This window comes from Rhynchophorus ferrugineus, unplaced genomic scaffold, assembly GCF_030347505.1.
Source record: "Rhynchophorus ferrugineus isolate W39M unplaced genomic scaffold, kcgeb_rfMv2 rfM2, whole genome shotgun sequence".
Lineage (NCBI taxonomy): Eukaryota > Metazoa > Arthropoda > Insecta > Coleoptera > Curculionidae > Rhynchophorus > Rhynchophorus ferrugineus.
In genome coordinates, this window is record NW_027472581.1 from 18,013,121 (window position 1) to 18,040,442 (window position 27,322).

Below are 27,322 nucleotides of genomic sequence, written 5' to 3' on the forward strand. Positions count from 1 at the left end.
AAATCTTATCTTAAATCCTCTATACTCTTATATATTACCGATGTGATATCTTCATCATAAGCTTCCAACACTATTCAACTTTCATTAGAACATTTTTTACATTAAAATGAGACCAAAAAATAAAGAATGTATCTATAAGTAATTGTTATAAAATGCTATTTATACATAATATATTTATTGTATTGTATATCCAAATATGTAGTAGCTTAGTAAATGATTTATAGCATAGTCAATGTCCATTGTTTTATGTCTTTAAATTTATTATTTTGCTGTATTTTTAATATTTTTAACTACTTTAAAATATTTCGTAAATTAATATTATGTCATCTTCTTACCTTTTTTTTGAAAATCATTTCACCTTTTATTTTAAAAAATAATACAGAATATATTTTACACTTTGAAGACTAATACTATGCAGATATCAAAAGTTAGATTATAAATAAGAAACAGAGTAACCCTCAACGTCGCCAGCAATAATGATAATATTCAAATGTCTCTAATACTCGGAACGCGCGCGCCAGCGTCCTGATGTGGATGGCTCTCCACCGATACCCAATACTCTACGCAAAACCTTTTTATTACCTCGCATGCAATGTAACCACCATGTTGACACTAGTTTCTCTCGTTTTGGATCTTTCCCATCGTATATGAACTTGTGGAACCACTTAATTCATTAAATGCTAATCTATGTGAAAGTTCTTTGAGAGTTTTGCAATTCATTTTCTTCGACTTTTTTTTGCCTTCCTGGCCGTTCTTTGTCATTAACATCAAAATCACTACTTTGTTTCATTTACCGTATTTCATGTTTTTTGTAACAAATTTCTTAAATTAAATCATGTGCGTTTATATACCACAAATAACTCAATGACACCTAATAGAAAAATATTACTTTTATGGGACGAATAGTTACGTTAGGCTGTTTACATTGATACTTCGCTTTTTTGCTAATAGACATCACTGATTAAAATGCAAGCAAAAATAAATAGTATCTATTGATTTCTACTCATTAATTAAAACTAATTAATTTGTATTACATTTTATTAATCTACATAAAAAATAATAAATTACATAGAAACAGTATTTTTAAAATTATAAAAATCTTGTTGCCGGACAACTGTTACAGTTCTGTAAACTCTGAATACATTGGATGGTACATTGTATCCAACTTAGGTATGAAGGTACGTTAAGATAAACGCCATAAACATCCGGCTGTCCACAATTTTTACCCCAAAGCACCAGTCCGGCTAAACTAAATTGCGTCGAGGTATCTGAACATATTAAAGGAGAACCGCCATCTTGCTGTAACATAAAATAACGTTACTTGTACCTATTCTAGAGTGTATTTCGGTGGTAACAAAAACAAGGAGGTCACTACAATTTGGTTATTGAATCGAGACGTCATTGCGGCGTGAATAAGTGTAGCAAACGTACATAATTTAAAATAAATTTTGTAATATATAAGAAAATATCTTTTAAAGCTGCTTAGTGTTAATAATGTAATTAGTGTGAATTAATAAAATAAATCATTGATGTAGTGTTTGGTGGTAAGGATGGCAGTTTTATATTTGACATATTTTCAATTATATAGTGAAATGAGGAACAATCTAAAATTTAATTAATTGTTGTATTATATTAAATGTAATTTATATAAACTCTGTAATAATCGTTTAAAATATATATTTTGAAATCCTTGAGTTTGTACCACTCTAGCAGTGAAATTCTACATTTTGAAAAGTTGACCAGCAATTTTTCTGTATTTTATCACCTTTTATGACGATTCTTTCACAATATCAATAAACCTACACTAACATAAATGTCAATAAACAAAATAGAAAAAATAAAAAGTAGATATGACGCTAGGAGCTTCTGCGGATGATGCACTAATAACAATTGATAGAATAAGACGATACAATATGACACTAAGATAATGAGAAAAGATAATGAATAAAATCAAAATGAAAATAATGGTAATGAGAGTTCGGGAAGAAATAAATATCCAAATTAAACCAAAAAGACTAGGTAAATGCATTTAACTATCGGGATTAGAAACCGAAGGGAGTGGAAGCCAAAAGGTAATGAACGCAAAGTCAGATAAACTATAAACTTTTTCTTTTCTGTAAGTAGCAAATTAAAAAAAAAGAATGATGATCAAAATAGAAGTCATACGTAGATCGCTGTAGGTTAAGAATACAGAGAAGCAAGATACAAGTAGTAGAAATTAAATGGCCACATATGAAAAGTATAAGAAGTAAAAAACAAGAAGATAACTCAACAATGAATCAGTAGAAGAGTATATAGAAAAGAGACAACTTAATTTTTACTTAAACTACTAAATATAGAGGAAACAAGACAGATAACGAGTGCCTGAGAAGCATAAACGGAAAGGACACAGACCAGCGGAGATGGATTAGAGTTACTTACCGTGCATGCATCTTGTTGAGCTTGGCCTCCTGCGCATATTTCATTTGGAAAATCCAAGTAGGCCGTAGCATACGCCGCACCCAGTACTCTAGTGAATGACGTCATACACTGTTGATTTGAAACAATCGGAACATGAACTTGTTTGAGAGTTTGAGTGGGCGCATCATCGACAGCAAAATTGGTTTGACCCCATCCGGAGACTAAACATGCGGAACTAACCGAACAAGCAAAAATATTACAATTATTGCGTTGTAATTTCACCCACAAAATTAGAAGAAAATATGTATATACCTTGGCGATCCTATATAACTTCTGCCTGCTTGAGATAAACATATTGGCATTACATTGAGTCCTAAATTCATTGGTGTTGCAAGCCTTAATAATGCGACATCGTTCTTCAAGTACGTCTGATTGTAGAAACTATGGATCCAAATTTGCTGAACTTGCGATGTTTGCGTATTGGAAAAATTGTAAGTGTTGTATAGACCCATCGTTACACTTACACTTGATCTGAAATAAAACAATTCAACGAACATGCTAACAAAGTTTATAAACAAATAATTAATTCCTAATAACAGCGAGCGTAATTAGTTTAACTAAAACATAACAATGCTAGTATAATTCTAAATGAACAAACAATAGTTTTAGATGCAAACAGGGAAGTTATATTAATTAAATCCTAAGTTGATAACTAATTGAAACTAATTATTCATACCTAACGTAGAAGATTATTTAAAAATCACAACTAGGATAATGTGCAACTATTGATGTTTAGTGAATAGTAGGCTCTCAAATAATTTCCGAGTCTATAAATGATCTATTTCCCTTGGTCACGCCATAAATTGAGAACGACATAACCGGTTTAATTCATCTTTTTTTTTTAGTTTTCTACAACTGTAAAAGATTGCTACGAAAGGAAATTGAAAAATTGCGCAGAAGGTTGGAAAATCTAAAACTTTATTTATTTATTTGTATATTATAGACCCTTCAGCCTCCGGGACTATTTAGGGTCTATCTGCATATATATAATATACAACACATTTACAGTATTAGTCAAAGTATACAATCTTATTACATGTATGTTGCAAGAATGACAAGCAAAACATGTAAAAACGTATAGATACATAGATATATGAATGCTGCAGTATAATGGTCGCATAATCCTTGACAGTTATAAGGATACAAGATACAAAAAATTCAAACTAACATGCATGATATTACACAGATGCACACTATTAAATTTGTAGTAATAGTCCTGTTATTAGATAGAAATTAATCAGTTTGTCTAGGTTCTCCAGCGTAAGGCACTGGTCCATCGTCGCTCCCAGGTTGACCAACCATCTTTGCGAGTTGTATCTTCGGCATTCGATTAGTATGTGTTTGGTTGACAATGAGGAACCGTATTCGACGCACAGTGGTGGACTACCTCCATTAATGAGAAACTCATGGGTCAGATTGCAGTGACCAATTCTGAGACGCTAGAATAAGCTTAAGTTGCGCCTGCTGATGTTAGTTGTGTTAAGGCCCTGATAATACTCCTTTTTCACCAACCAAAGCTTGTTGTTTTCTGTTAGATGCCATCTGAGTTGGTCTAAATGTTCAAAGAAGGAAATTTTCAGCAAGTGATCCCTACCTCTTCTTGGCTAAGTAATCCGCTCTTTCATTTTCAATGATCATCGAGTGAGAATGGAGCCACATAAAGGAGATAGTATTGCCGCTCCTTTCCAGTGTTTTTTTTTCCACGGATGAGCACTCCTAGCGGGTATAGAGGTAGATATAGTTGGAGGTACTTTAATCGTTTATTTTGTACAACTTGTACTGAGGTCAGGGCCCTATACATGGCAAACAGTTCAGCTGTCAATACACTGGATAAAACGGGGATTCTGAAGTGTCCTTCCGACATCACCAATGTAAATTCTGCTCACACATAATCATCGCTCTTGGAACCGCCCGAGAATATGAAAAGGTTTTCAGGATATTTCTTTCTATCTCTTTCTCAGGAAGTTTTATATTGTTTGAATTGGGTGCTGATAGTGCCAGAATCCGAACTATCCCTTGGTAGACTCCCCATGGAGAGATCAACAGTCACCTGTGACAATCGCCATGGAGGCAATCTATCCTCGGAGGTGTATGTCGGTGGTCCGACATACACCAATGTCCAATGTCGATTAATGTCCACCAAGCTGCATTCAGTTATAATACAGCAACCGACTACAGATCACAGCAAAGCATTGCTATTGGACAAGTGAACGTTAGGTCTCTACATTACTACATTACTCTAAGGCACCTAAGCTTAAATATTAAGTCCACAAACTGTATTGCGACAATGGCATAGTGAAATTAAGTGAGTTTATATTGGCATGGTGTTAAATACATTGATAGCTGTGAATTGCCAGAAGGAACCAGAAGTGAGCGTGTTTATTTATTTATCTTTTGATGAATAAATGTCAGTGCTGTCACTGTATATTCCAACCACATATCCAAAGCTTAATTTAATTAAAATTGTCAGTCATATCTTAAGTCCGAAAATGTGAGTATTTTTAATAGGACAAAACGTTGCGATAGAAAACGGTTGCATTATACAAGATCGCTCAAGACAACATGTAAGAACTTTTAATGTGCCAACAATTGACGAAGTCGCCATTGTTGTAGTGGGTAAAAGTTTAGAAAACCGAAACAATATTCGTTTTAACATAGAATCAGACTTGGAGAAAAAGTTCGAAAATCTAACCGAATGAGTCTGCCAAAATTGTCCGGTTGTTAAACATCAGCAAAATTCTTTAAAATATTAATTATAATAACTACAAGTTATATACCCCAATATACAGAAATTTTCCATTTTAACTTACAAAAACAGTATTTGTTATTCTGAGGTTATAAACCGGCAAACGTTATCTGAACGCTTTGCTTATTTTGTTAAATTTTAAATCGTCGCTTATTATTCCTGAGATTCAAAATGCCGAAGCCATATATAAGAGATTGCATATCTAATCAGTGACTTCGAACAGAAACCAGATAATGGAGTAAAAAATGTCCAATAAAATTATTTAAACAGGTAAGCACTTTCACTATTAAAGTTGCTGCGGTTTGATTGAAAATATTTTTAGCGTGTTGCAGCTGCACTGAATATTAGTGCGGACACCGTGACGGGACTCTCCCAACAAAAAAATATTGAACTGAGCTGGTTCTAGACATTGCTTTTAAAAGTATACAATTTTTAAAAGCATATAAAAAATCAAGGAAGACTTATTACTTCAATATGTGTATTTAGAGGAGACATGAACATTTCAGAAGAAGAGGACCAATATACCCAATGGTTATTAATGGCAAAATGATAATAAAAATAGTGTTAAGGTAACAAAAGCTGATGGAAAAAAGTTATAGTTGGAATAAAAATTAATTAAGTTTTATTAGTCTTAACATTTTTTAAATGATAATAACCCCTTCGATTTGGATGAACTCGAACAGGTACATTGAAAAAGAAATTGACAAATGATGGAATTGTGAACAAATATTGATTGGAATGATTGGAAATTAAGAGCTTATTTATTTACTTTGATGAAATTTTCTAAATATGTGATATGTGATATGTGATTCTAAATATAGATACAATACTGAAAATTTCCAAGGAAGGATGAGAGTGGAAACAACTGAAGGTGAGATATAATTAATATACGTAATTGTTCAGAATATAGATGAGCATGTGGTTATAAAGTGTGATGAGAGAAAAAATACTAAATGTTTTGTAGATATGGCAATTGCAATAGGAAGACTGCAGTGGTAAAGTCTAGTTTTGTCAAGAAAGATGTAAACGGGTAGTAACATAACAAACTAATGGAAACACAGTAATATCAAAATGACTTTACAAGAAAACACTGTACCTGAAAATAATAAGTAAGTGTAAATGGTAAATATACTCACTAATAAAAGTAATTAGGCGTATTAGGCCTACAGGTGCTACCACTACTTAAAAAATCGGGTCTGGAACTTTAACTCATAGGTGTTATGGAAAAAAAGAATGTAATTATAATAAAACACAACCCTAACCACCAAACTATAATAAGTGCATAATTAATTGTTGCCTTAAGCCCTTTGATAATATATGCATTAGATGAACTGTAATGTTATAATAAATTTTATTTTATAACAATAGTTTCTAATTAAATAATATAATTTTTTTATAACAGTATTTTTATTATTATATTTTATTTAGATTAAAATTTTGTTGAATGTCAAAGGCAAAATGAACTCAGAGTTGATGCGACAACAATGCCACGTTTTGACGTTATCAATTTAGATAACGTGAATTCACTACTGTTTTGAATAGAATATGGATTGCTGTTTCCAATATTATACATATATTTTGGAAATATATACGCTATACAACTATAATTTGGTCATATCAAAACAAAATTTATAAAAAGTGTATACAAAAAAAAACAAGTTAAATTGTGTTAGAAGATCAATGGTTAAATTTATATGAAACAAGATAAAATAAATGTTTACCTGCTTGATTTATATAAACCCAATTTTATAGGTCTCGCCTACTATATAAAAATTCCACGCGTGCTACTACACGCCGTTACATGTTCGCAAAAAAATGTTTGTTTTTTAATACCGTCCGCATTTTGGTAGACCGCACCTAACAAATAACATTTAAGCGCGGTAAAATAATTTAAATGATAAGCCCTTTGAGCTTACGCACACAAAAAAGAACAAACATTAAAATATACGATGGCCGAGACATCAAAGCGCAGCTGAAAAATAAACATTTAATCAAAAAAAGAATAGCCAAACTTTACATTTAAATCGGCCATTTTATGACAAAAAATATATGCCTAACGCTGATTGTTTCCGCCGAATTTTGTAATATTACGTTGCAAAATCAAATTCAACTCTAATTACACTTATCTCTATATATTAATCGGTTTAGCGAAAGTTTGGCCTCCCTTCTTTGGAGCCGTGATATTTGGCACGTTTAAAGCTTATGTGGAGGAATAATTTATAGGTATAAAATGTTTGAGTAATGCTGCGTACACACCGAGCCAACAAACGACAACGAATGGGTTCGTTGAGATATTTCTAGTTCTGTTTAGACGGTTTGACGACGGTCAACGAAGGTTTGCTTTTGCGAACACATTCGCTTGCAATCCATATACTGTCGGTAACATAAAAAAAAATGAATGGAATCGACGGTGCGATGAGTATATCCACTATAATCGCCGCCGGCGTTGAAAAAGTCGTGAAAATACAGATTCACGCCCAACGAACGTTTGCTTCTAATAGTGAGTACAGAGTTGAATCATAAAGAAATAGAGATTTAACTTCATAGGAAATTTTGGTGAAAAATTTCGCGACATCCAACATATAGATATCTTTAACATATTATTTGTTTTATTCGCTATGCTAAGATCCACGATGGGATCTGATTATATAGATTATATATAGAGAACAGCGTGGTTAGGTTTTTATAATGTATATATTATTAAATAATAATCATATAAAATAATTATTAATTTATTTTATTAGTATATACAAGTCGGTAGTTGAAATGCATTCTCGTTCTAGGAAGTGTCACAGATAGTGAGGAAATTCACCATCGTTTTCCGTTAAAAAAGTACCCGGCGATCTTTAAGAAATCAGTAGAAAATATTACAAATCCTAAGCTTGGTTGGGTTACCATGTCAGACATTTTTATGATACATTTAAACTTTCCTTTAAGTACTTATGAACAATTTCGTGATGGCAAAATAATACCACGAGCCCGGAATATGTACAAATGGAAGTGGATCAATATCAAAATGATATAGAAGGTAAATTGAAGAAGTCAGTCACATTTCTATTAATAATTGTTACCATTAATTTCTAAACTGTCTTATTATATTTGTAGTGCCTTTTTCCAACGTTCCAGGCCCACAACCAGGGCATTCGAAGCAAGTATCTTCCACATTTGAACAAATCCCAGAAGGTAATGGTAAAGTTTGTATGCATTCAGCCAGTATCCCTATTTCTACTCATTCTTACGTTAATTACTTGACTCTATAACTTTAGTCCAGATAAGAGCAAACAAAGTTTTGCGTTGTACCGTAGTGTACTTCTCAGGTTATTTAGTAAAACGTTTGAAAAAATAAATCAAGTGATATACAGTTATGAATAAATCGGTAGACCCACAAATTGAGACTATTTCTGTAGAGGTAAGACAATATCTCGTGCCCCAAGCTCCAAGAAAATTGTTTTATTATACTGTCAGTAGGTCTTTGAGCTATGTCTTATTTTATTCAGCGATTTTGCCACATCGATAATATAACAAAATTTTTGTCAAATGTTTAAAAAAAAAGTAAATTTAAAACCCTTCAATTGTAGGTTCTATAATGATCTTTCGGATAAAATATTAAAAGTACTAGCAAGATGTGCTATATACTTTTAACAGGTGAACAGAATATTAAGAGGGAAAGGCTCAAAGTTTGCCTTCAGTATAAGAAAACAAAAAGACAGAACTCTGATAAATCCTATTAAATTGATGGCACTAAACAAATATGAAAAAGAAAAAAGACGGAAGAGATAATTTTGTTTTGCAATGCACCAAAGTTTTTGCTTACGGTTATATATATATATATATATATATATATATATATATATATATATATAATATTTACATTTTATAGATATATTTGAATTGAATTTTAATTAATAAATATCTTTTAGAAAAATATTGTTTTTTATTTAAATTTGATTGGTCAATTAAATATGACGTCAAGGCTGTCACGTGCCAAACATTACTAATGAGCCAATCAAATGTCTTCAGAGTAAAATATTTTTCTTACAGGTGCCTATAATGGAGATTTAAATTAACCAATCAAATTATTTGAATGGCCTATTATGGCGCCCTCTGGATGTTGGGCGCAAAACAAAACTTTGCGCCAGAGTCCCCTATTGAGTTGCATCTCTATTACTCTATGAGTTGAACGAAGCGAACATTCGCGGTCTGCGCAAACACCTGCGCGAAAATTCGGCATAGATTCCGTGAAAATATATCTAATATATCGTAAAAATAGAAACCGTCCGCGGTGATCTAAATCAATTCATAGGGCGTTTCGGTCTCCAAAAATTATTTGACGGTTATCGTCGTTTGGTTCGGAATTCTGTATTCTTTTATTTATAACCATACTTTTCACAATGGCATGCCAAAATAAAATGTCTTATGAATTAATTTTCGACGGTACGTGTAGTGTTCCTTTCCTAAAAAGAAATGTTTATTGCTAAAATAATGTGCACCGTCTAATCATTTTTCTAGAGTATCAAGTTATTGTAAGTATGGCGGTAACATAATAAACCAAGTTATAATAGGAAAGAAAATACGATTAATATTGAAATTCAACTCATTTGAAGTTTATGGTAAGAATATAACATAAAACTCTTATGTTTATACGGTTTTAGTATTCTATTTATAGACTCGTGAAGAGATTTCAAACATTTAGAATTCTGTAACGATTACAAAATGATCCAAAATCACCAGAAGATATATCCAGTCCGAAGGGAAAAGAGTGTATAATTTTGTGTAACTTACGTATAAATTTCACTATGAGGTAGACATAATAAAACCTTAAGTTAAGAATATTACCTTTAATTGGGCGCACAAAATGTATAAATGGAGTCATCAGTCAATTCATCCGTCAATGATAAGGTCAGAAATTATATAAACATGAATAAATTCATACCTGTTTAATGCATGATATATTTTGTATATATTTTATTACTATTTTGAAGGTGAAATATTTGTTAACTGGGTTTAAATTATTTCAGACACAATGGCTAAGCATGAAAAAATAAAAGTTGACAAGTGCAAGATGATTTGGAGGGAAGTGCCAAGAGTATATTATGATAGAATCTTTTCAAATGATAAAGTAATAAATAAACTTGCTAACAATAATATTTGAGACATATCTTGGAAAAAATGAAGGAGTAACACTAGTGATACATCTGCTGTGTAAAGAATAACATAGGTAAGTGACTCTTTTCTCTAAAACTACTGCGTTTAATGAGTTTTGCTTTATATTTTAGGGTGAAGATATGGTAGTTTTCTTAGAAAGAAGCTAAGAAGCGATTGTTGAGTACAGTGCATTTAATGGGTGGCTACTTTTAGATGTTCGTCACATTTTAAAATGTTTGCACTGTTCTATTAGTAGTAATTCTAGTCAATTCTAGTAATTCTATGAATTAAATAAAATTAGTTGGCAAACTTAATACTTTCATGTTGTTAATAATTATTTTATATGGGACTTTGATTAAACATCTTTTCATTCACAGTTGTGAAATACTTTTTCCATATTATTCGACAAATTTTGTTCTAAGGAGAGTATAAATAAATGTAATTTCCTTTAATGAAAGATAAGAAAAACAATTCATAATTTTGACACGTTTTTTTTGTAATTAACAAAATAGAAATCAAAGTTAAATGTTATTTCAGATTTCCACAAGTAAAATATAAATATTTTAATTTCTTGTGTTTTTAATGAGGTTTTTATGTAATTATATGTATTATTATTAATCATTAATACATATAAAAGACATATTTATCGTTCAAAGACATCTTTATAGTAATAATAAAATTACAAGGAAAAACAGGGTTATTTTTTCGAAACCAAAACATATGTCATTCATATTCCCGCCAATTCTTCGCACGTTCGCTTAAATTTGTTGGCCTGATCCGAGGCTCCTGGAACTGCGTTCTGTTCGTTCGCAAGCGCTAAAAGTCATGTGGCGAACAGCGGAAATAAGCAAAGTTCATGCGCACTATGACTTTGAACCAATTTTGAAACCTGTTCGTCACGAATGTACGCCGAATTCAGTTCTGCTCATGGGCGTTCTCAATTTTCCCACGAAATTCGCCCCGAATGCTCAGGTCTGTACCCACCATAATAATAAATGCAATATGTACCTTTCATTGAAGGCCAATGGTTCGGTATCCAACACCGAATCTCATTCGTTGGCTTTCTTTGGCCAGGCCTGTACGCAGCATACGACAAATTCAACATGAACTACCTGTGAAAGACAGGAGAGGGAAAGATAAATGTAAGATTCCAGAATATTACATAATATAATAAGTGAATAATAATAAAATGAAATAAAATAATTAGTAATATATGTAAAAAACAATGCAATTTCATATTGAAATATATATAAAAAAGATAAGAAATTATTTTTTTATCAAATAATCCTGGTATATTTTGTTTTTAAATGTATGTTTTAAGTGAGAAACATGGATTAAAAGTTAAAGCTATATTTCATATGAATACATGAATGAAGTATGCAGAAAAAATTAAAATATCTACATAATTTAGCTAGATAATATAGATGTACAGATAGGACTCATAGAAGAAATTGCGTTCACATTAATATAGTAAATATTTTAAAAGGTTGATAATTTCTAAGGTTTGTAACTATTTGACCTTTTAATTTTTGAACCTTTAACCAATTATATTAATTATTTACTTCATAGACTAAGTCAATAGAACATTCAATTATTGTAAATGCATTCCTTAAATTCTCCTTAATATAAAATTAGAAAAAATAAATTCAATCTAGTTTCATTCATATCACCACTAAGAGTAATCATATACTTATCTATGATTTATATTATGAAATATGTAAATTCGTTCTTGAAATATGCTTAATATATGACATCTTATTATTTTAACAATTAATCAATTGTTCAGCAATCAATAAGCTAATAGATTATTTGACAGTCATGAATTTACTTTCTCTGGTATCATTTTTATTTTCTAAAACTTTAAGAAATATGTACCTATTTTTTTTTGTTTGTTATTTTAATATATTTATCTATTGAAAATGTCAAAATAATGTTTAGTAATATATCATCTTCAAATTATTCTTTATACTTTATTATGAGATCAATTTTTTTTTTCAAAAAATTACTATAAATTGCCACCCTATATAAATAATATACATTCTAGGAGTACGAGAATAGATTGCTTGAGAAAAGTCCACTTACTTTATTGCTACCTTTATGCTGAATTAGTAGGCGCAATCATAATTATATTCACAAAATCATTAAAAATGAATTGTATAAATATAAAAATTACCTGCAATATCAAAGCTATTTGAGAAGCTGATATATAAACGTGTTAAACATTTGGTAACAATACCAGATTTCCAGTTTGGTTTTCGAAATCACCATTCAACTATCGATCAAGTGCACAGAGTAACTGCGGCTATTGAAAGAGCGTTTGAAGAAAAGAAATACTGCCCTGCAATATTCCTGGATGTCTCACAAGCTTTTGATCGGGTTTGGCATTTGGGATTAATCTGTAAGATGAGCAAATTGTTACCGCGTAACTATTGTCAATTGCTGGAGTCATATTTATTCGGAAGAAAATTTAGAGTATCGCACGAAAAGGCGTTCTGGACATTTAAAAATATCTCGGCTGGAGTTCCACAAGGTAGCGTCTTAGGACCTCTCCTGTATCTGCTCTACACTGCTGACATTCCAACAACAAAAGAAACACTTCTTGGAACCTTTGCTGATGACACAGTTATTATGGCAAAAGATATATCTCTGCCTAGGGCAATAGAAAAAGTGCAAGTGGCAGTCAACAAAATCGACAAATGGACAAAAGATTGGAAAATTCAACTTAATAGCTCCAAATCTGTCCACGTTAATTTTGCATTAAGGCGAAATAATAAAAACTTAATTATATCACTTAATGGATGCCCGATTCCTCAAGCAGAATCAGCAAAATACCTTGGAATCCATCTTGACGGTAGATTAAATTGGAAGCATCACGTTAGACAAAAAGCAAAACACATTAGAACCAAAATAAAACAACTATACTGGTTAGTCGGAAGATACTCCCAACTTGATCTAAAATCAAAGAGGTTGATCTATAATACAATTATAAAGCCAATTTGGACCTATGGGGTGCAAATATGGGGTTGCACTAAATATTCAAATCAGTTAGTCATACAGCGCTGTCAAAACAAGATTCTTCGATTGATTACCAATGCCTATCGCTATGTAACCAATGAAGAACTGCACGATGACCTGGAAATCAAATGGATTTGCGAAGTTGTGCAGGATTTCGCCTTGAAACACGAAAGAAGATTACTAAATCATTCTAACGTGGAAGCAATACAACTGCTGGACAGCGCACAGGATGTCAGGAGACTGAAACGAACAAAACCATACGAACTTGTGTGAACATTTAGTGTGTATTATTAGTGTAAACTATAGCTATAAGTTAATAATTAATAAATAATTATAATTTTATAATTGAGGAATACATACTGATGTATTTTCTCGTACTCGTCTTGCTTGCTAATTAATCCAAGCACATAGGAAAAGTAGTAATAAATTAATTGTAATAATAATAATAATTAAGATTGTACTAAGCGTATCTAATAAAGATGTTATATAAAAAAAATATATATAAAAATTAAGCAAAAAATTTTCTCATTTCATTTATTCGCATTGTTTTCGAAAATATCCTGCTTTAGCTCAAAAATACTTCTTAAAAATAAATAATGGTCAATTTTAGTGAATCTTTTATGAGCTCCTACATACATACAGAAGGATTTATTACTTACATTTCAGAAAGGATGATTATAGTGCCAAACATGTAAGAGTTGTAATTAAAAAACGACTACAAAGTAATTATATATTTTAACATGTTTTAGCTGTCCTTGTTAATTGTAATATTTTTATGTTGAATAATACCGACTTTCCAAAACTCATATCAATGTATCAATCTTTCAATATGCAATGAATGATATCTTTCGTTATTTTCTTCTTCTCTTATTATATGGGTTTACAAGAAAACAGTTCTACGTTTTACGTAACATTGGCATTGAAATAAGCGTCCAGCAAAAATATGGGTTTGAGCATAGAAGAGGTTTAACATTACGTTAACATGTTAAAATCAAACGCGGTCAGTTTTGAACCAGGCACATTTCAAAAATGCAAAAATAAGTAATCAAACCCACATAACTTGCTATGTAAGCGACGGAATTGAAAATATCAATATATAAATTATTTTATGGTAAAAACAAGTATTTTATTGCGACCAACGAATCAACATACCACACAGGAAAACAACCAGAACTTGTTATTTCAAAATATATTTTAACAATAAATATGTAACAAACGAAGTGGCAATATTTGATTTGTAACATTTCCGGGAAACGCTTTTGGGAAAAATACGAGTGCATTTTGTAGGTTACCAGAGTGGTTCTCGTTCGAGAATTTTCAACGTGTATCGCTGATGAATTTTTAAATTGCTAGCGCTGGGTATATTGTTTCAAACAACGTGCCCGAGTTGAAGTTTTAATGTGCTTTTCGTCATTCAAGTGAATGCATTTCAAAAGTTATTGTTATTGAAGTTGGTGGCTTGTTTATATTCCCATACATTTTTATACACATTCGAATATCTGCCTCCTATTTCATTCAATTCAATTTGTGGGAATTTATATTGGCTATTAATTAGATAAAACGAAACTATTGTTTTACTAATCAGAACCAGGTACAACACGTAGTTTACAGAACTGCATACAGAACAATAAATTCATTAATTCTGACATCAGAATTAAACATTAACTATAGTTTTGAATTTGTTCAATTTATATACTATACACACAAGTTAAACAAGCCGCAGCGAATTTTTTATTAACGGACTTCAAAAAACGAGGAGGTTCTATGTTCGACTGTAAATATATTTTTAATGTATGTTCGTCGGTTTGACGTCGGTGACATATAAAAATAATAATAAAATTTTGTGACATACACACAAAATTAATTTACCTAAAAACAAATATAAATTAATATTTTTTCATTATTTAATTATTACATTGTGACTAGTCGTTTCAGACTAAACTACAATTTGTCTTTATGATAACTTAAATCTAGGTATATAACTAGGAGTACCCATCGGCCCTATCTCAGTCTCTGGAGAAATAATATTTATACATGTCACTGATGTATTTTTTATCATATGCACCTCACTAAACAACACTACACAAGATCCGATGGTTTGATTCTTTTAAGTCTATGTCCTGCCCTGGTGGTATTCAAAAGTTGCAATACCTCAATATTACCATAAGAATGGAGTTTTTCGTCATGCCCCCTGACAATTCTCTTGATTTCTTGACTGACTGTGGGTATCTGAAGGTCTCGATGTAGGTAGTCAGACCTGTAGTATTTGGGGGCACCCACATCTCAGAACTTTGTTCGAAAATTTGTATTTTGTTTATGTTACTCTTTGCAGAACATCCCCATAATTGAACTACGTATGCCCACATAGGTCTCAGTATTTGCTTATATAATAGCAATTTATTATGTATCGATAATTGTGATTTTCTTCCAATTAACCAATACACTTTCCTATATTACAGCGAAATTTTGCATCGAAATTCATTCCGAGATATTTAGCATTGTTGCTATATGGAATGATAGTATTATTTAATGTTATTGGTGCTTATATGGTCGGATTTTAGGTGAACTGTACATGTACAAATTTACTTTCATTAATTTTTATTTTCCAAGCTTGTGTCCAGTTATTTATATTGTCACTTGCCTGTTGTAATTTTCGTGTGGCTTCTTCACTATCCTCTCCGACAGCTATAATCTCAGTGTCATCAGCAAAGGAAGCCATCTTAATATTCTTCATTTGTGGTATATCAGAAGAGTAGAGTAGTTCAAACATTGACACCAGTACACTTCCTTGCAGTACACCTGCTTTAGTTTATTTTATTATAATATTCTCATGTAATATATTTGGGAAAAATAATTTTTTTTGTCCCCTTATTCAATTCAATTTTATAATAATATTCTTTTGATTGATTACCTCTTGTCACCCTTTTGGTAAAATAATAATTCCGTCACCGTAGAACTTCTGATATCTAGTTGAGAAATTGAATTAGTTAATTGTTGTAAGCCCCTTTTGAAATTTATTTTACACTCTTAAAAAGATATTGTCCCGGAACTAACGAATATTGCTTGACTTGGTTTGACCAGCATATTATTATCGCACGTAACCCACTTTTCATCCCTTCAGCAGCAATTGACAAATGACAGAGGCTTACTTCTTTTGGTATCCAACCTTATGTAAATGGTTCAAAATTATTTTAAGATCGATATAATGTTCTATAGCGATGTCATAAGATGCGTCATTAAAATTTCTATGTTAAAAATGAACAAACCAATTCTGAGAATGGAGTTTTCTCAAGCACTCGTACGTAAAAAGCAAAATATGACAAAAATGACATTCTAGAACCTCCAGTTTCAAAATGTTATAATTTTTCATTCAGTGAACGACCAGCGCTAACTTTATACCTGCAATGTTCTATGTAGACTTTGTTAGTTTTTTTCAAAAAATTTCCGTAAATTTTTATTATTTAATAACATATTTGCAATAATTTTATTACTAAATTATATGGCTTTAATTTACTTTACCATTCAAATACGCAAACTATCTCCAATAGCCGAATTGATGAATTATTTTCTAACCAGATATTATCTAAGAAACCAAGTCACTTAAAAAAAGATTATTGCTTGAGAAATTGCTGACAGTATAAATTATATCTGTGGGTATTTAATAAATAATCATATCCGATTTTCGATTTTCGATTAGCAATATAAAGTAAATGTTTGAATTTACGTAATTTTCTTTTTTTTTTTGGAATCGAGCTAGGAAATAAATCCATTGTAAAAAGAAGCGTTGTGTAACTTACCTTCAACACCTTCGCTTTGGATTAACTACATCGGACAGAAAAAGAAATTGAGAGATGGTGGAACCGTTAACAAGTATTTGATATATTAGAAATTAAGAATTTGTTAATTGACTTAAACAGTGATTCTATCAGTGAAAGATACTGAATGAAACTTTTTGTTATGTGCTTATGGCCGAATGCTGATAATTATCAACACAGGTAAAAACATAAACAACTAAAGATAACAATATAATTAATACAGGAAAATTATATAAATTATATTATAAAGTGTGAAATGTGTGTAAATGTGAATATATTAGGAATAATATAATATTTAAATATAACTGTATAAAGGAAAATGTACAGAGGCAATAACAGAAGAAACTCAGGAGAAATCCATAGAACAAAAGAAGGTTAGAAACAGAAACTAAACATAAAAATGTAAATATGCTCTATAATGAAAATAAAATTCTGCTGGATATACAACTCTTAATTAGGTAGATAAAGCCTCCAGCAGATACAGTTAACTAAATATACATACTTGAACTATACATCACAATGTAGTAAAACAACTCTAACCTAAAAACATATAGTTTATTGACAAAATTGTCACTCAGCAATAATGTATTTCCATTTAGAACTGATTTTCAATTAAAATCATCATAATCAAAAATGGTACTCATTCGCATCATTATGCAAATTCAAAATATGACAAAAGTGATGTTAAAAATGCCTTCTAGTAGACATCCCAAACGATAAAATGCCGGCACACCCTGAGGAGAACGATTAATTTTTGGATAAATCTTATACTATTCCATAAAATGTCCTTATTTAAACTAAATTGATTAACACTGGTTGAATATTTTAGTTTCAAAATTAAATACCTCTCCAACTCATTTCGGATACCCGAAAGTTTTCACCTAAGTAAGTACAGACTGCACCGTTCTTTTTATTTGCTTAATTCTCTCGAATGTCCCCTTAAATATTTGTCCGATGTCTAGACTTCCTTAGCAGTTTTAAGTTGTGGTTTTTATCGCGACCCATTCGGGTATTTTATAAGTTGGCTCTTGGCGTCCGGAGGGACCTTATTTTATTCTGCGGTGCCAAAATCTCGAGCACGTTTATGCAATTTAATACCAGCTCAGATTCTATCTTATATCAGCTCATTGTTAGAAGTGCACTTCCGCTTCCTACCGAACTCTACATTCTTATCATTCTACCCTTTTAAAATTAACATAAATTCAATTCATATAAATATATATATATATATATATATATATATATATATATATATATATATATGTGTGTGTGTGTGTGTGTGTGTGTGTTATGTCAGAAAATGTTATCAGAACAACACACCGAACTAATAAAATCGTACGTTACAGCCAGAATGTTTAGAGTTAAACAAGAAGAAGCTTACTCTACAATAAAAGAAGCTAAAGCAGGTGTACCACAAGGAAGTATATACTTGTGATATACCACAAATGGAGAATATTACAATGGCTACTTTTACTGTTAATACTGCGATTATACCTGTCGGAAACAATAGTGAAGAAGCCACACAAAAATTACAACAGGCAAGTAACAATATAAATAAGTGGTCAAATTATAGTGGTCAATATATGGTTATTATAATATATATATATATATATATATATATATATATATATATATATATATATATATATATCTATAATATAAAAATGAATCGCAAAATGTGTTGGTAAGCGCATAACTCAACAACGCCTGGACCAATTTGGCCAAATCTTTTTTTAAAATGTTCGCTGAAGTTCAAGGATGGTTTTTACGGCGAGAAAAATTAGAATTATTGCTGGAAAAATCCTAAAAATAGCCCTTTTCTTTTTCCCATACAAATGATTTGTAACTAAAACGTAGTCAATTTGAGCTTTATTGCTATGGAATAAAGTTCATATTAAATTACAAGCACTCACTGTTGTCTAAGCAATGTAGGTGTGTTCCTAACGTCAAAGATCATATCTATCAAAACAATGTGCGTGTGTGCGTTGGAGCACAGAATACATAGTTGGAGGAGTTTAATGTCGCGTTCCGAAACTCGCGTTTATTTTGTATTAGTTTCGGCACACGAGATAAAATGCATCAGTTTCCACGTCATTACATCAGTCAAACAAAAATCGCGTTACCAACAGTGTTTTATTATTTTTAATATCCAAATTTTAAATAAATAAAACAATTCGTACGGCTTAAAAGGATTTGACTTCAAGTCATATCAAATTTAAAAAAAAAAAGTTGTCTGTTACCTAATCTACTGAGTTTGCTTTTATCAACTGATACACGAAACAAATTCGTATATCGTGTTTTGTGCAGAGTGTTTAGTCAGTTAGTGTTTGTTTAGTTCGTGATTAGTGAAAAAATAATTTATATTTGATATGCCTCCTATAAGACGAAGCAATTTAGGTAGAAGAACCAGAAATGCTATAAACCAAGCTAATTACCGATCTAATCGTACTGCACAAGAACGTGACGACGGAAATGAACCTGAAAGAATTCGGATATCACAAACGCGTGAAGCGCGAGCGCGACATTCAACTAATAATCGCGCAAGTTTGAATCGAGCTGCTTTCAGTTACGATGTGTCAATTGACTACAGTAACTACCAATGTGTTGTTATTGGTTCTATGAACTTGGTTTGCTCACACTGTAAGGCATTAAAATACAAAAACGAAGCCAATGGATTGTGTTGCGCAAATGGTAAAGTGAAATTGATACCATTGGATCCACCACCAGAACCATTGTACTCATTGGTTTCAAGAATAGGAACAGATTCTATACACTTTTTGACACATATCCAACAATATAACAATTGCTTTCAAATGACTTCATTTGGGGCAACAAATGTAGTTCGGGAAAATTTTATGCCAACTTTCAAGGTATGTATTATAGCAGTTACTCATAATTATTTTAGCGAACAAAATTTTCTGTCACCAAAGTTAAGATGTGTTACCAATCTTCAATTTCTTAATCATTACGAAATATATCACTTAGTCATCATATTATATGGTGATTCAGTTTCAGTGACACTTTTATTATATTTTATATTTGATAGATATTAGTTAAAACTAAATATATACTTTTTAAGATCAAATATTATTTAAGTTTGATCACTGACAATCCATTAATTTATACCACACCATAATATTCTTTTTCTTTACAGATACAAGGGCAAATATATCACAGAGCAGGTTCACTGTTACCAGTGTCAGATAGCGACAACAAATTCCTGCAAATTTATTTTATGGGCAATTCACCACAAGAAATTGATCTGCGTTGTGCACATAACAATTTAGTAAAGAGGTCTATTGTAGAACAATTACAAACTTTATTTCATCAACACAATCAATTGATTATATTGTTTAAAACTGCCCTGGATCTGATGCCATCCAATAATCACAAAATTGTAATCAGAGCTGATAAAATACCTGCAGGTCAACATACAAGACGTTTTAATGCACCAACTATTGATGAAATTGCTATCGTTGTAGTTGGAGAAAACTTGGAATCCCGTGATATTGTTTTACATCGTCGGAATGATCAATTACAAAGTATAAAGGAAACACACCGCTCATATGATGCACTGCAATATCCCATTATATTTTGGCAAGGTGAAGATGGCTACGATTTCTCAATAAAAATGATAAAAAAGATGAACTTATTTAGAAGGTGTTTCCAGATGTTTCTCAAAATTACAGAAACCATGATTGGTTGAGCGAACGAGCTATACTGGCTGCAAAAAACATAGATGTAAATGAATTAAATTTCAAAATTCAAGAACAAATTACAGGCGAATTGAGGATATATAAATCAGTTGATTCGGCTACTAATCAAGATGATGTAGTCAACTATCCACCGGAATTTTTAAACTCGCTGGATTTGCCAGGATTGCCACCTCACAATCTTCAATTAAAGGTTGGATCGGTGGTTATAATGTTGCGAAATATCAACCAACCGCGTCTTTGCAACGGTACACGGTTAGCGATAAAAAAATTACTAAACAATGTGATAGAAGCAACTATACTCAAAGGAAAGTATAAAGGAGAAGATGTTCTCATACCGCGCATCCCAATGATTCCGACTGATGTGCCATTTGAGTTTAAACGACTACAGTTTCCAGTGCGGCTTGCTTTTGCTATGACTATAAACAAGTCCCAGGGGCAATCATTAAGTGTTTGTGGTATTAATCTAGAAAACCCATGTTTCTCACATGGTCAATTGTATGTTGCCTGTTCCCGTGTTGGAAAACCATCAGATTTGTTTATCTATGCGCCAGGTAATCAAACAAAAAACATCGTATACCACAAAGCACTACAATGATAATAATAATAATAATTATGATTCACATGATTAACAATAAAGCGATTACTTACTTTTAAATCCTTATATATGTTTTATTTAATTATTTTTTATTCACAACGCCCTATCACCAGGGTGATGGTTCTGTTCAGGAGAATTTTTTAAAATACGTAGGCACAAAAACTGCCACATTACAAATCTTTTTGACAGGACGAAGTCTGTCGGGTCAGCTAGTATATATATATATATATATATATATATATATATATATATATATATATATAGATAGATAGATAGATAGATAGATATAAATATAGTAAACTTTTAAATTCGATGGTTTTGAAAATATTCTTCATAAAACAATTTTCCATTTAGTATTATTGATTTATTCAGGGTACTAAGGGCTAATCATGCAATCCTCAATATTTAATTTTTAATATTCATTACTTTTGTTGTTTAATTTGAAGGTATTTGCTGTCGACGCCCATTAAACGCCTATAGTGATGCTACTACACCATACTCCAAGACGCTGTCATCGGTTGCACCCATTCCATATATATAAGAATTTCGGCATCAAGCACAAATGACCAAATAACTTTCAAACATTTAGACTGTTAATGAATCTACTGTTTCGAGATGTTTACATACGGTAGGAAAATTTCTAACGGATGATAAATGATTACCATACGAATTTTCTGAAAATGGTATTTCAAACTGTCAGGCGATGTTTCTTTGCTTACCACGTGAAAAAACTGGTTTTATGTAGAGACTAAATTAATAACATTTTATGTATTTTAATGTAACGAGTACTTACAAATTAGCAATTTTATGGGCTGCTGTTAACACATGGTACTGATCGATGAGAACTCCACCTCCGGCGTACCCATTCTTCACATTCGAGTTAGCGTTTCGAATGAACGCTTGCCAGGGAAATGCGCCAGGGGTGGCAAAACCATCATTCTGACTGGGCTGAACAGCAGGCGTTCCACAAATAACGTTGGTACATCTGACATAGCCAGAGGGACAATCGGTAAGAGCTGGTGGTGTTATTATATTTATCTAAATACGAATATAACTATTATAATAACAACCATAGAAAATATGTATTTTCGATATAACTAAAAAAAATATAAAATTTTTCACTTTCGTGAAACTATCTAATATTTATATGTATATTTAATGTAATCAAATATAATATAAATTATTAATATTATAATTTTCATCATTATATAATTCAATCAGTTCAATTTATGTGTTTTGTATTGTACCCGAAGAACAAGTACAGAAAGAAAATATTAGAGCGCGTTTGAGAATGGCGCAATCGCGTCAAGAACAAAACAAAGACAGGCTAACAATAAATATTGTTCACGTTGTAGCATTAAGAGATTAATATTATGTAATGAATTAATGATACAAATAATTATTACTTAAAATAAATTATAATATATAATTGTTGTTTGGTAATTTTTATACTCCCTAATCGTTCACAACTCTCCCTGCCTTTTTCATTCATATACCACATCCTTACACACTTCCAATAAGTTAGTTATTTTTTCTATACTAGAAATTCCCTAGAAATTATTTACATGGCAAAACGTTTGCCGGATCAGCTAGTATGTATATATATTTAATAATTGCATTGCCCAGCTACTACAAAATTTGGGGCTCAAAAATATACTATTCTCTTATATTTTCATCAGTTCAGTATATAGATATTGTAAACTGGATATACGAAAAAAAGAGAATCAAGCGATATATCTAAATTTTCTATACTATTGTTTTTCTTTGACAATGGGGAAATTCGTTTTTCGATATTAGTTCGTTTGTCAAAATGTAGATAATCTAGTCTCTTGTAGGCTATAAATGCTTATACTATTGTTGTTACGGTGAATTTGATTGTATTTTTATTGAAAACGATGTAAACTATCCTGCTTTGGAGCATTTTGAGTGCTATTAAATATTTGTAAAATCAATCAATAATTTTTGTTACATTTCTGGTACAATAACGAATTCCTTGCAAAAATACAATTTAATTATCCTTGTAAAGACAGAGTACTAATATTATTTTGGTTAAAATTTAAATAATAGGACAATTCATGGGCCCCAGTCATATTATAGTGATGAATCAGTGTCTCAACGTGATCTCAACAAGTCATCAACATCCCATGCTCTTGATTTTAAGGAAAAAGTTGATCAACCGCACAGTCGATCCAATCAGAATTAAGTAATCTAATTCTAGATGTGGGTTGGTCAGAGAAATTATGGAAATTCAACTGCCAAGGTTATAGAAATTAAATTTTCTACAGAATGATATCAGTATCTCCAAGTTTAAAAAAGATCAACCTCTGGTTAAGAATGTAAACTTAAGCTAATAATGCTTGCGTCATACTCGTTTTTCTCAACCCAAAACTATCGATTTTCATAACTATATTTAAATTATTACCAATAAATATATTCCTTTAAATAGGTATAAACTATTATTGCCTTGTTCAAGACGATTTTAGCAGATTAGCAGTTATTATTATGCTTTAGCACATCAAGTGTTCTGTAAATAATATGAATTACGCCGATCCTTAACATAACTCCGCAAAAATAGCAGCTATGCACTGACTGATGAGACCCCAATAAGTGATAATATAGTCACCAAAAACAGTGCATATAATCTATTATATCTCGGCTTGTAACATGGCTGGTTTAAACATTAATGCGTTTGAAGACAAGTCTAAATATTATAATACAGGATTTGACTTTGATTTGACAAAATTTTTAAAAAATTTTAAATTCTGATCCCCACTATGTACAGATCTCAAAATAAAATCATTTAGGGACCTTATTTAAGATATTGGGGATGTTTTTATTAGCTAACCCGGATCTTATTACTTAATGCGTTATGGACTATTCCAAACTAACGAAACAATCACAAGAGATCGCTATCTTCTTCAGAGTTCTAAGATTAACAAAATCGATTTAAATTGCTTACGGTTGGACTGCCGATATTTCCTGTCGAAGGAAAAATGGCAGTATTGCCTGGTGCTGTAGCGCCTGAAGGTATCGTTCCAGTTGGCGAGCCACTATTGCTGCTAGTACCTGGTACCAAAATTCTGGGATCGATAATGTTGATGTTGTCTCGACACAAAGATGGTAGTACACAGCTATAAGATCTTGTCTGCACTTGTCCAAAACTCACATCTAAAAATATTGGTATCATAAACCAAGATATACATGCCAAGTATATAAATATACGTCAATATATTTATTAAGTATTTTATAAGTAATTGAATCGAAAATGGATTAATTATTAATTTAAGACTATTAACTCTAGGAAAATTAAAAACTAAAACATTATTTCGTCAATGTCAAATAATTGGTAAACATTCCTAACTGTTCGAGACCTTTAGCCAGTAGTTAAAGAGAAATAAATAGACAGAATAAGGCAGCAACTTCCGTACAAACAACATCATATTTAAGAATAACTCAAAAAATTATATAATAAATGTAAAAGCTTTTCTTCTTAAAAGCGGACTTGTTATTTCTCCTATAATGAAGAAATCCAACAATAAAACTTAACCTTATCTCCGAATATCAATATAGATTTTGACAAAGTTTGACATAAAAACTTTATAAAAGAAAAAGCAGTATGTTAACATATTATACATCCAACAGACCTTTCGCAAGTAAAAAAAAAACAGCAATATTTTGACTACAATTACTATATAATAAACGAAATAAATTATAAACAATACAATATAATAAACGAAGACGCAAACTAACAGATCATTCTAGTTTGTAAAATATAACATTTTTTATCGTTGAAATTATTGGGTTCATTTATCAGTTTTTGCCAATAATGATATGTTATGAAATGAAATGTATTAAAATTTATAGTGTTATGTCCCTCGATTTTCTTTCAAATTAAGTTATTTCCAACTACAAAAATCATGCTATCATTTTTAACGATATCTATTAAGATATTCATATACACAATATTAAGGAATTTTAGAATACATATTCCATCGCACCTAACAAAACTGGAACCTAAAACTTGGAAAATTAATCACATTTGAAACTGAGAAGAAAATCTATCCGCTACAGAAATGAAAAACCATCAAAAGTTTATCTGATATCCAATAACAAAAACGGAGTACATGAAAGGCCGTTATTAGTACTTCGTCTTTCAGATGTTATTTTCGGTTTTATCTCGAAATACAACGGAAAGCTAACGTTATCACGGCGAAACTTACCCAGAAGGAACATGAAAACAACGACGAGCACGTTAAAGCACATGGCGCAATCAGATAGCATCAATCGTTCAGATAACAAATGTCAAATGGAGTTAGAGGAGCGAAATATTTATAATTTAGTTGGCTCGATACGGTCAATTTACGTTTTGCTTTACACTCGCTTAATAGAAATCCCCACAAATTGTTGTTATTATTCTCATACAATTTATTTTAAAATTACATGACGCACGTTACACTATGAATCAGCATTTATACATACATATATATATATATGCAGATATATATATATATATATATATATATATATATATATACATACATATATATATATATATATATATATATATACATACATATATATATATATATATATATATATATATATATATATATATATATACATACATATATATATATATATATATATATATATATATATATATATATACATACATATATATATATATATATAAATATATATATATGTATGTATATATATATATATATATATATATATATATACATACATATATATATATATACATATGTATATATATATATATATATACATACATGTGTGTGTGTGTATAAATTATACTTTTTCCCAACTTTCAAACAATTTAGGGATTCCATCTCAAAACAACGATATATCTTTTGACGCTCTCTTCTATGCCATCGTCTTCACTGACTTGTGACACGGTGCAGTGTCTTGGTGAAGCAGCACTTTCTTTTTCTTCGAATGCGGCCGTTTTTCGGCGATTTCGTCCTTCAAACGGTCCAATAACGCTGTGTAATAATCGCTGTTGATGGTCCTTCCTTTTTCAAGGCAGTCAATGAAAATTATTCTCAAAATATTTGGAGCAGGTTCATCGTGTACAGTCCACTCGGATGACTCTCGATTGGACTTCGAAGTGAAATAATGTAGCCATGTTTCATTCGTTGTCACGCTTGATCGCATTCCCACTTTTAATGTTCCCATACATGCTTTCACCAGTTTTGCAACATGGCCGAGCATTGTCACACTGAAAAATAACATAAGGATACAATAGTCTTTACTCTTGTTCCGCGTTTTTTGCCCGCAGTGCTAGGCTGAAATATATAAATTCTAGTCGGTCGCGATTCCCATTGATGGTGTCATTTAGTTTTTAATATCTCATGGTATACCACACCAAGCTGATTACACCAAATAGGTAGCATTCGCTTGAGGCCACGGATATCCGGCTATGTCATTAAAATTAATATATGACCAAATGATCCCTATGATTTTCTTTGCTGAATATAGTGTATAGAGATTTTGGTAATGGCCACTAATAATATGATACAAATAACCTTTCCGATTTTTCCGTTGAAGCATCATGTCACACATGACCAAACCCCACTGACTATATCTCTTGGCTTCAATTTATACGGTTCCAAATATCCATGCTATTCCCACGTTCTTTAAGCAATTAGAAATATTTTTTTGTGTTTATCCGAATAATTCTGCATATTCTTACGTTCGACATTGACCATCATCGGGTAATGTCTTCAAATCTTCACCTTAACTTTTTTTGCTGTCCGGAACGTTTACCTTCATTGATAAAATCGACTCCTTTGAAACGTTAAAAGCA

The 27,322-nt window shown here is 31.2% G+C and overlaps 1 protein-coding gene across 1 annotated transcript; it reads right to left on the reverse strand.

Moving 5' to 3' along the window:
* Nucleotides 1-1,024: 1,024 nt before the first annotated feature.
* Nucleotides 1,025-25,845, reverse strand: LOC143190022 (chymotrypsinogen A). The gene is made up of 6 exons (XM_076394073.1): nt 25,713-25,845; nt 24,452-24,660; nt 22,286-22,530; nt 2,713-2,931; nt 2,422-2,635; nt 1,025-1,299 (listed from the first exon to the last, which is right to left on the reverse strand). Exons 1-6 carry the CDS (start codon nt 25,771-25,773, stop codon nt 1,090-1,092), a joined length of 1,158 nt encoding a protein of 385 aa, XP_076250188.1. The 5' UTR covers nt 25,774-25,845; the 3' UTR covers nt 1,025-1,089.
* Nucleotides 25,846-27,322: the final 1,477 nt, after the last annotated feature.

Excerpts from the sequence above, each read along its gene's own strand:
- LOC143190022 (XM_076394073.1), bottom strand. The coding sequence starts at position 25,773 with ATGCTATCTGATTGCGCCATGTGCTTTAACGTGCTCGTCGTTGTTTTC. Across the intron at positions 24,661-25,712 it reads TGTTTTCATGTTCCTTCTGG|ATGTGAGTTTTGGACAAGTG; the intron begins GTAAGTTTCGCC and ends CAATATTTTTAG. Across the intron at positions 1,300-2,421 it reads CTCAACAAGATGCATGCACG|CAAGATGGCGGTTCTCCTTT; the intron begins GTAAGTAACTCT and ends TTTATGTTACAG.